Raw genomic sequence first — 12,256 nt, forward strand, 5'->3', positions numbered from 1 at the left:
TAATTAAATCCTTATTTTCCGATTAATTTCTTAGTTTATAAACGGTATAATGATTTTCGGATTTTTAATACTAGGAGATCCTAGTAAGCTGCATTAAATGAAGTTATTTCAATTTTTTTATCGGCCCTTTAACAGTTCACGCTGTGCTTTTTTCTTTCTTACGTAACTATTGTGATGATTATTAATAATAGCAAATAAAAAGTAGTCGTTTTGTATAATTTTGTATTGTCGACGGGGTTGGAAATGCAGACTCATTTCATTTCCCTCTTTACTACACTCATAAATTATAGCTTTTAAATTGATGTCGCCTCTTTGCAGGGGGTAGATAAGTCAACTAAATTCCTCACGGATCGTTCCTGCTCATGCATTTCATAATAGTTTCACTACAATTTAGTCACACCTGGTTGAATACTAGTAACATCTTGAAACTTGATGTGTAATAAAATTATTTTAAAAATTTAGTTTAAAATATATAACATATTTATTAATTTTTATTCTATTTTCTGACGATTAACTAGAAAATTTCAATACTTGTGCAAGGGGAACTCGATATGGTATAATAATAGTTTATTTTATAAAAATGCCGAACATGACAGGGATCCGAATTAGAGACTCTCCGGATGAAAGGATAAGACGTGATCACTCTACAATAGAGGTTAGCTTTGTAATATCATTTATGATATCCGCCATCATACAAATATTTTGTTTAATTTTAACATAAATTGTGTTTTTATTTACTTCGAAAATTAAGAATAGAATAACATACTAAATTAAGCATAAAATAGTTTCATTCTAGCATAAGATTTATTGAGGTTAGACAACAAATAGTTATTCAGTCTTCAGCTATATTTTAAAATAAAATAGAAAAATGATAACATAGAAAAAAAATGATAAAAATAAATGATAAAATAGAAAATGTTAACTATTTTAAAATTATTTTGTTTTAAAACGATTCAAATAAAATAAATAATTTATTAAATTGCTCGCTGATATTTATAGATTTAAATAGATATTTTTAGAAAACGATGAATATAACATTTTTCAGAGCCTATTTTACAGACTTTTCGAAGAAAAGTAAATTTAGATGTGCTGTTTTAGTGTATCTGAAATTTTTTACGTGAAAATTTTGTGAAAATTGGTGCAGTTGTTCTTCAGTACGCTCAATTTAAGGTCAATAATAGACAACATAACGTTAATTTTAGGTTATGTTGACTTGGTGTATGTTTCGTACACGGTTATGGAGTGAGCCACAGTGGCGAGTGAATTTAAAATTGATGCTTGTGTATAGGATCTACTCGTTATTTTTATTTATGTGATCAAATTACATTTATAATAATTTAATTTTCTTATAAACAGAAAATATATTTTAATATTAAATTTAAAAAAATGTACTTCTTTGTTAGTTTTCTTATTTAACGTTTTATATATATCTTGCGGAAAAAACTATACAAAAAATATTATACGAAAATTCTTGCGCATTTCTGCACAAGAAATTTAAAAAGTTGGACTGTTTGGTGATAAAAAAGCATCAAAAATTATCGTGACCATGTGAACAGTTAGCGATCCTGTAATTTACAATATAGAGTTCTCCAACTTTTGTGAATTTAACAAATTCACAACGAACTTACCTCTATGTAGCGTTGAATATTAGTGGAATACACGGCAGGTAGGTTTAATATCGGACCGATCGGTTTCGTCTTGGAGAAAAAATTATGTCATCGACATTAAACTATGTATGTTTTTATCGACTCTTATTCCAAAACTTTTAAAAATTGTAATGAATTCTCAGAGATGTGATATTTTCTGGACACAGTAATACAAATATAGAAAGAAATTTATACTTTTTTTCATTTATAATTTAATCTAACACACACGAATAAATAATTTAAAAATGATAACAGAGGCACCTTTTACTGAAAAAAACAGCGAGATACAAGATGAATATTTAGGTTTGCAATACGTCCGAGAGGAAATACAATGTTTCAGTACAAAGTGCGAACTGCGACTTAACAACCACATGAATTACTTAGCCGTGAACCTCCTAGACAACGGGAAAGACATTAGGAAATTCAAACGAGTACACATTATGGACCTTGCTGATTCTATAATATCTATAGATACTAATAGTATCTATAGTATAATATGATTCTATAGTATCTTAAGTGTAACTTTAGCTGTGAGTGGTGTGCATTACCTCTTCGATTTTTATTTTCAAATTTACCTCATATTCGTTTCTTTTTCTTCTAACTGTTTTGTCGTTTTTCTTACTATTTACGACTTATTTTATTTTACTTTCTCTTGTTCTACAGTTAGGTGTTAAAAATGTTAGTGTATGTTCTGCTTGCCAAAAAAGTTCTTTGTAATACTAATATGTAATTATTGAGGAATTTCGCTGAGAACGCCTTATCATGGGATTGCGAGTGTAATCCAAAAAATTTATATATATTCTTTCATTTTAAAATCTTATCTTTATAATACTATTATTAAAAATCGTTTGAAAATTTTCAATCTCAAAAAAAATATAAAAGAAGAGATATGTATAATTATCCGGCTTTCGTTTCATTAGATGAAAGTTTGCTCAACGTGTTTCTAAAATAGCAGAAGATAATAACAGTAATAAAAAGCTGAGAATTAAAAAGATAAAATTTAAAAAATATTTTGTTGACTTTACGTTTGATGTCCAGTAAACCCCATTTTTGTTTTTATCTATGAATTTTCGTTTTCTACGTTATTTTAAATTTTTCTTTGTGAATTTGAGGTAAAGTCAAATAATAAAACTAACTAATTAATATTTAGTTTTCTACAATCCTAGTTGATTTGACGTATTTTAAGAATCCTTTTTTCAAGTTAAAACACCTTTTTACTAATTAAATAATATATTAGTTTAAAGTATCTTTTTGTATTATGATGAAGCTAACATAATAGTGTTATTGTAGGATAAATAGGCGCTCAACTGTGTACTTTTAAATAAACAAGGGGAATAAAAAATAAAAAGGTAAAGAAGAAAGGGATCGAAAAAGAATTGAAAAAAAGATGTCTGAAAAACTCCTCCGCATATGATTGACTATTTCGATCCACCCTTTCTCTATATTCTCTAGAGAATAAAAAAGACCTAGAAGATCACTCCCTCTTAAACGGATTAAAATCCTTTCTATCGATATAACCAAACTAAGTATAATGTTTAGCCTTGACAGAAATCTCAATGAAATTATAATCCTTTTTTTGTATGTAAACTTGTGTCAACAATAAACCATGAAAATGATCTTCTTTTGAGAATGAAATAGATACAGCATAAAAGGTATCATTTTTTCATGACATTTTCTGTCAGAAAGTATAAAATGTTTACTATTTTTGAGGGGCTGAAGGATGCAACAGAGTTCATTATAACAGAGGTTTAAATCTGTTAGATATAACTGACAGATGTAGATATTCTTTTAAAAAAAACATCTTTTATCATGTAATTACAAAATTACAATTGTAAAACCTCATTTTGTAATTCTTTCATATTTTAAAATAAAACGAAGTTCTGCAATTTTCTTTTTAATTCTTACACATGATTTATATCGAAAATATTCCAAGTTTTACGTACTAAAAAATATCACTTCTGAAATTACTTTTATTTATTTATTTTTTGTTAAAATTAATTTATTTTGTATTATGAGAAGACGTACTAATTTCTATTTTGAAAACTCAGCTTGTTTCGAAGAATAATTTTCACTAATAAATTATTTAAATCCTACAAAATGATCAGAAACAAAAAAACCTTCGTTCCATTGCGTTTATAATGTAATTATATGGTTGACCACCTACTGATAATTTATCAATTTTAGAAATTTCATAGTGTACTGAATTTTTTGAATTCTAAATTTAAAAAAAGAGGGGAAAAATCTATACTTAGAAAAAAATTTGTTAGTGTAGCTGATATTTGCGGAAATAATAATTAAATACTAACAATCCCGTCATTTTAAAGATTAAAAAATATAAATCCATATATATATATATATATATATATATATATATATATATATATATATATATATATTTATTCTGAAAGTAATAGGAGAAGGGGTAATCATAAAGAACAACTTTTTTTTTAATTACCTCCATCACTTCATCCACTTTTGAGAAATTATTTGAACCGAGACGATATAGACAGCTAGACAAGATAGAAGATTAAACATTGCTGGCATAAAGGAACATTTTAATTTATTTTTACAGTAAAATCACATTGCAAAGTTTGGTTATCCAGTTCATACTATAAATAAATAAGTGTCATATATTCAATTTGTTGTTTTATTAGATTATTAAAATCGGTTATATACAACTCATATTTTACGAATGTTGACTTACGAATATTATTTTATGATTTATTTAACAAATACAAGTATGAGTAATATATTACAATTTTTTTTTTTTAATATTACAATTTAAACAATTAATGACAACTCATTATCAAAACGTGTACTATTGATATTGACATGGAATTATTGATTATTATTAAAAAATATTAAGGAGCAATAATATTTCATCGTTTCCAACTAAATCCTATATACATTTCGCAACAAAAGTTATTTTTCAGACTTTAATAATATTTTTTCGGTAAAGTAGTTTATTTTGTTTAAATGATTTAAAGTAGGATGTATTATTTACTAAACAAAATGCAAACAAAAAGGCCTTCAGACAATTTTAGGAGGTAATATAATTTTACCATCGATTTCATAATTTACTTATTGCAATCTACCGACCACCGTAGTTGAGTAGCAGCATCTTCATCTTTCATCGGAAGATTCTGGGTTCCTTCTCGCATGGCATTTTACATGCGCTAAATATTTATATAAAAAAATTCTCTAATAGGATGGTGTCCAGCAGTTAAGAAAATACAGCCAAGAAAAGTTGAAAAAAAGAAAAAAAAGAGCTTTCAAAAAACAATTCTTTAAGTAGACAAATAATAAAAGTTATACTACGTAGAGATCCTTCTCGCATAATCTATCCTCTTTAATTCCAGGTTCAAGTCTTGATTTTTATAAATGTATTCTTATTAGACACAAAAAATTATAGTAACTTATGAATTGAGCTGTCAAACTTAATGTACCTGCACGTGGTCCTGCGGTTAGCATTGTATTTCACGCTAACGATTGCCTAAAGGATTGTGTTCATTTATATATTCACTTTTAAATATACCGCTTTGTTACAGTTATTGATTGTATTATAATAAATAAATGACACTCAACTATGCAGCCTTCTAAAACTGTTTCCCACTGTCGTATCTCGTATGAGATTCAATCTTCATTTCCATCAGGCTGAAATAAGAGGGGAGACATTATATTTAGAGTTAAGAGTAAGAGAGAAAAAAAGTGTGTGAGAGTAAGTACAACCTCAATTATCCAATATTTCTCCAATAACAGTTCTCTATTACCGCAAGGGATCTCCGTAAAATTTTTTGAAAATTACCTACTACTATAGACGTTTAAAATGTTAGCAAAATTAAGCCTTAGGAATAAATAACAAAAAAAAAAAAAATAATAACTTTCACTTGGTTCGAAGGAGTTGGTGGGAAGTAACCCTTGAGAAGTGTCCTAAAACTAATCGGTTTAAAAGTTATATGTTTTTTGATGTAGTATTATACGTAATTAGTATTACTAATAATAATGATAATGAAAGTATGGATTCATTGTTGGGAAGAAATTCAATCTTCAAAATAAACAACGGGAAACAAAGGTAATGAAATGCAAAGAAATGACAACAACAGAGAAATAACAGTTAAACAGAGTACCAAAAATTACAGAATTTTGTTATCGACATAAAAAGGTTTAACTTAGGTATTAAATCGACTTGCACAAGCCGGGAGAAATTTATGCAGAAAGAAAATCTACTGATAACAGGTATAAGAAATGGCATTTTTGAAGAGTATTTTTTACGAAGAGCGTATCTTATTGAAATTCACGATTCCTCTGCTTACCCTCAGCTAGTTAGCGTATCAGTTTGTTTTAAGGAATTCTCCTTCCTACCAGATTTTATTTCCCAATATATTTCATATATTAATATGGGAGCAGAATTCAGTCTTTTAGAATTTTTCAATTTTATATCTTCTATTGAAACTTACATCAATTTCAGGATCGGGAACTCTTTCTTGTCCACGATAAGAAGCTCTGTTTTTTTCCCCGCAATCTCTCAACCGCTGATTATATTTGTCAATTTGATCTCGAAGCATTGTATCTTCAATCTGAAAAATATAATTAATTTTGAAATAATTAAATTACGCATTAATCAAATAAGAAAATAATATTGATAAGTAGTAAATAAAATAATTAATATTTTATCGTGTATAAATATTTTAATAGAATAAACTCGTTAAATAAAAATTATAAACCGACTAAAAATATTTTTATAGGAAGAAATTTCAAGAAACATAAAAATAATGTTTAGTATATAAACAAATACTTCATTTTTACTTTCCTGACATCATAGTTCCAGACTTATGCTGCAAGTAGGAAGGTTTAGTAATCAGTCAAAAAATTGGGGTATGGGTATTTTTTTGCATTTCTCGACGTTTCATGGCCCAGAAACCTCAAAAACAAAAAAAAAGATGGGGGTAATATTCATACGTACGTATATATATGTATGTAATATAACTTTTGACTGGATAATCTGATTATGATGAAATTTCATACAAAGATTCGTGTATATGAGGACAGTTTGTTGGTACAATTTTCGGGTCAATCATTTATGGGGATGGAGGATTTGGGTTCAATTATCTCAAAATAATGCAAATATAACCCCACTTTACATTAAGATCAGTACATGCGGGAACGCGTAACTTATCATTAAAAAAGAAATTGCCCCAAAATTGTCCTTTCCCCAAAAATCGAAAAAAGCTATCTTTTCATTTATTGTATATTATGTAACCGACCTTTTTTTAAATATTTTCTACGTATAGCAGTAATGCAAGCGACCCATAAAAAAATATATTTTTGGGTAATATTGAGGGTGGGGGAGCCGATTAAAATGTTAAAATATCGATTTTTTTAATTATTCAAAAACGTTTTTGGCTTAAACTTTTGAGAATATTAAAAGTTTAAATAATAAACCTTTAGTAATAGTATTATAATTAAATTTCCATAATTCACTTCCCACCCGGAAAAAAGAAATCTTAGGTAACTTTTTATTCATTGTGCATTTTTGAGTGGAATTAAAAAAAAATCCATATAACATACGTAGAAAAATCAAGCAGCTTTCTTGGAAGATGATTTTGGGGGTGAGAAAAAATAAAAAATAGCGACTTTTTAAATTTTTAAAACTTTTTTTGGTTTATTTAAATGTATAATTTGACAATAAAATCTCATCATAAATTACCCCCACTCCAAAAAAAATCTTAGGCTAGTTTTTCCATGTATAATTATTTTCCCATTATATAAAAATAAATAACCAATGCCAGGAAACTATCTCAACTTAGGCGTCAGCTTTTCATAATACTCATCATAGATTTCTTACTAATAGGAAAGTAAATGAAAAATGTTTGATGTTAATGAGATGAAATGATTCATTGAAAACAGTAGAAAAAATTAATACGAAATGTTAATTAAAATTTAAAAAAAAAATAAGCTAAAAATAAAATAGTTGTAGAAATAAAAACATCTACTATTACTGCTGTTTTGCTAGTAGAATGCAAATATATTTGAATAAGTGAAAACTGACTGTTTACTCACCAATCGTCCCAGGTTATACCAGGCAATGTCTTCAAATTTTTATTGTTTTGTATTCTTAGTTATTTAAGAAAAAAACATTCGTTTGTTGCTAGGCGGAACCACAATGAAAGTTTTCCCGCTTAAGATTTCTTAACGACAATTTTTTAAAACATACAAATAGCCTGATTGCTTCTTTTCCATAAATATTTATGCATACATTGAATTATCTTTTAAAAAAATAATTATTGTAAATGATATTTTTTACTTAAAATATTATCTAAAAAAATGTTCCCATTTAAACAGTAAAAGATAAAAATATATTTATTTAGGGAAATTTCTTTTTCCCCAAAGGAAAAAACTCTTTCTGTTCGAAAGAAACAAATTCCTGGGCCAATTTGCTGCAAAAAAGTAATATAATTGCAGTAACAAAACATATCCATTTACTGTCCTTAAAATCTGACTGTTCATAAGTAATAAAAGTAACAGAGGTGACTTGAGGTTAGGTTACGTGGCTAGTGAACGCTGCCATTATGGTGGCTAGACATGTAGCTTATTAGTACAAAAATCTGTCGCAATGAGTACGTCAGAAGGACGGATTTCGAGTTTTAGTTTAACCTTGAAAACGTAGCCAAAAACCCAGTTTTTTACCTCTTAACTCCGGTTCCTGTGAGCCGATTTGCTTAAAAATCAATAAGACTTTATTTCTATTAGGTTTACATCATCCTGCCAAATTTCATCAAAATCTGTTAAAAATTGCACCCAGAAGAACGAAAAAACTGAGAATATACCCATATATCCTGTTTTTCTGGCTATAATCGATTCCTGTGAATTGATTCGCTTGAAAATCAATAGGGCTCTATTCCCGATAGGTTTACCTTACACCACCAAGTTTCGTCAAAATCTGCTAAGATTTGTGTCCGGAAGAGCGAACGAAAACTTGCAGATTCGTTCAACCGGGCGCAATAGCGATTTCCAGATTCTTTGGAAATCGTCTAAAAATATCTTGCTGTACGAACTAGTTTTCGGGATTATCATTGGATGTCGTTACAGCTAGGCAAAAAAAAAGGGAAGAAGAATAAAGATACTTTATTCAAAAAACAATTTAATATTACACGTTATATTAATTTAAATGATTTTAATATATGTATTTCAAATTCTACGTACCACTGCTTTATCTTCATCGAATTCCAAACAACCAACGCCATCTAGTCTTTCCAAGTCAATCCATCCTCGCCATCTGACACATACACCATTCATTATGAAGTGAGATCTCAGGTGTACCTGCAACAGATATTAAAAATTAATTTAAAATAAATTACCACTACCTTCAGTACTTTAAAATGTCTATACTGTTAGTTTTTATGGTAGTTATACTTATTAAAAACGAATGTATAGGCATATTGATCTTAACAAATAACCGAATAAAACCAAACACATATGAGTACAGAGAAATCAATACATTAAGGATTTTGTAACTTCAATTTTATTTTATTTGTTTATTTTTTGGACTTGCAGATCTCAGAAGGTTGAGAAATACTAAAAATTACAGGACACGGGGAGAAATTTATTTACTGATAGAATTTGCCTCTATTACAACTATTAGGAAAGTAAAAATTACTACCGGAATATTACTTCGGTAAACTACAGTTATCCGGTAATATTAGATAACCAAAAGACCGGAACCTTATGGAGAACACTAGTACATTTAATTTTGAAATTACTACATATTAAATTTAATTGTATCGCTAGAGCTATCCGATAAAAATAATAATCAGGCTAAAATGAATGTGTACAATTATTAAACGAATGAAATATAATGACATGCTATTCGAATTACAATGTGTAAATAAGAAAAATCAATATAAATATTAATTTACAAAATCATAAATGAATGTCGTTAAAAAAATGCTACACATAAAAAAAATATTACAATTTTAAAGATTTGAAATTTAATTATACAACATTTAATGCGAGTATAATAATATTTTTATCGAGTTAGGATTTTACATACGTAAATTCTTTTCAGTTATGTGTATTTTATACGTCTGATCCGTCCATTTATGTCATGTCAATACTAACTAAATTAAGTCATTTATGAGATTCTAAGAAATATTTCATTTGTCAATTCCTTCATCTATACGGTATAAAGAATCATTTAAAGAAAAGATTCCAACAAGAAAGGAAAGCCACAAATCTTTCAACTGACCAAAATACAATAAAATGTTAGTTTAACAAAAAAAAAAAAAAAAAAGGTGTAGTGTATATGTAGACCTGTATGTGAACAGGTTACTGGATTTTACAAAAAGAATTCCCGTTATACAATCTTTTGAAAATATTTAGTTGTAAAAACTTGTGATTTATAAATATTTATTTTGTACGTTTATATAAAAATCTGCAATTTGTTAGTGTCTATAGTTCTTTGTTAAGTGAATATAATCGGGCATCAGGACAAAGGCTAATTTGACCAATCACTTGTTTTAAGCCGAATAGAAAATCTAGGGAGTTATTTCTTCAACCATTTATTATCGAGTTAAGATTAATTTCTTCCAATCACTTTTTTTAATATACATTTTTTAGTAGTAACATCACATATTAGTAAATTCCAATATTATCGATTAATAAATTAAATCATTAATAATTTTTTTTTACATAATAAATAAATTAATTCCAAATAGCATGAATTGTTTAATTTCAGTGTTCTTCTAGAACAGGTTTAATAAACTTTACCAGAATATTACATGTTGAGATGTTCAAGTACAGCAGAACTATCAAATTTTAAAGGAATGCGCTTTATCGTTTTTTATTTTAAATATAATTTAATTTGAAAAGTTTTTATCATTAAAGATTCTTCGTATATAAAATATGATGATTATCTGTACGATACCGTATAAACAATAAGGTATTACTCTGAACAAAACATAATTATGGCTTTTAAACTCGAAATTGTATTTTCGTTGATCTGAATTAACATTTTCATATTTGACTGTACAATCGATTTGAAAAATTCCAAACAACTAGAATTTTTGTTTGTAGCAAATTAATTTTTAGGTAAAAAAATTCCACTTTCAGTTTTTCTCATGAAGCCTAGCTGAAGTTAGTTTTTCACCTATCATCACCAGATGATAGGAGAAAAATTTAATTAATTTAATTCGTAATTTTTCGCCTTGTACTATTTAGTCCGTTCCTCGATTATTATATAATAAACTGTAGTTCAAAAACGGTAACTTTTTTGTATATCTCAAAATCCAGCATACCTCGACTCAGTCATAAAAAAAATCGTAACCTATTCCGTACTGCGGTCTTACAAAACGTAGTCACATAAATAGTAAAACGTCTACTACGGGAGTTTCTTTCAAAACGAATTTCGTAGTGAAACTTGTCGACTGCGTTTGACGGAGTTACTACATTATTATTAAAAATATAAAATTAAACATTTGATATTAAGAATTACCAAAGTGTACGATAAAAAAAAACCACAAGGATCTTTGTTATGATAGCTCCACCATTTACAATTTTCTATATAAATCCAAGCTAACTATCACTTTCATCTTATCAGACAGCAAAGTTTGTTCAACAATGTAAACGTTACAAAATAAACGTACAATTTCTAATGAAATACAGCCCGTACACATCTGAATACGCCACATAATTTTATTTGTTTAGAGTATACTAAGTGAGCTGAAGGTTTGGCCCTGTCAACCGAACTGTCGGTTGGCTTTGGCGGGACCGGCGAGCGAGGTTTGGTGTCAATCTAACCAGATGACAACATCCGTTTATTAATAACATGACACATTTGTATATAAAATGAAAACCCAACAGACTAATGCAATACAATGACTAGAACACTAGACATAGCGGTTGGCAAGGGGCAAACTTTCAGCTCACTTATTGTTTGTTTTCTATTAATAAAAAGCACAAGAAATTTACCTCAGCAGGACTAAAATTATGTACAATTAGATGTTCGCTAAATTTTTTAAAAACTTTCATAGAGACGTACCAAAACTGTGAAGTTTTAATGGGCTTCCGTAAAATTACCTAAAAGTCGACAGTGCGTATTGACCCGGCCAGGGTTTGACACATATGCGAATTCATATGGCGCATTCGCAAATGTCCAATGCCCGTCCACTTGTTCGATCAATTCGAACAGATCACGACTTTTTAGTCATCAAAGTAAGCTTAATTTATATTAGAACAACCTACAACCCACCGGGTTGGTCTAGTGATGAACGCGTCATCGCAAATCAGTTGATTTCGAAGTCGAGAGTTCCAAGTTCAAATAAAGGCAGTTAGTTTTATACGGATTTGAATACTAGATCGTGGATATCGGTGTTCTTTGGTGGTCGGGTTTCAATTAACCACATATCTCAGAAATGGTGGACCTAAGACTGTACAAGACTAAACGTCACTTACACTCATTACATATCATCCTTATTCATCGTCTGAAGTAATATCTAACGGTGATTCCCGGAAAATAAACAGGAAAAATAACACTACAATCATTTTAATATTTAAGTTTTGTGGTATGCTTTTTATTACATGTTCCTAAAAACAGGTTTAGCGATTCGTTTTAA

General features: G+C 28.4%; 1 protein-coding gene across 1 annotated transcript in view; it reads right to left on the reverse strand.

The window, feature by feature from the left end:
- Bgb (core-binding factor subunit big brother) overlaps window positions 1-12,256 on the reverse strand; it is a 101,886-nt gene that overhangs the window by 16,036 nt on the left and 73,594 nt on the right. Inside the window, exons 4-5 of the mRNA XM_075356626.1 lie at window positions 8,850-8,966; window positions 6,104-6,223 (exon numbers count right to left, since the gene is read on the reverse strand). Of these exons, the coding sequence (XP_075212741.1) occupies window positions 6,104-6,223; window positions 8,850-8,966 (237 nt within the window). The remainder of the gene's footprint in view (window positions 1-6,103; window positions 6,224-8,849; window positions 8,967-12,256) is intronic.

The sequence above is a fragment of the Lycorma delicatula genome, chromosome 2 (genome assembly GCF_047948215.1).
Source record: "Lycorma delicatula isolate Av1 chromosome 2, ASM4794821v1, whole genome shotgun sequence".
Taxonomy (NCBI): domain Eukaryota; kingdom Metazoa; phylum Arthropoda; class Insecta; order Hemiptera; family Fulgoridae; genus Lycorma; species Lycorma delicatula.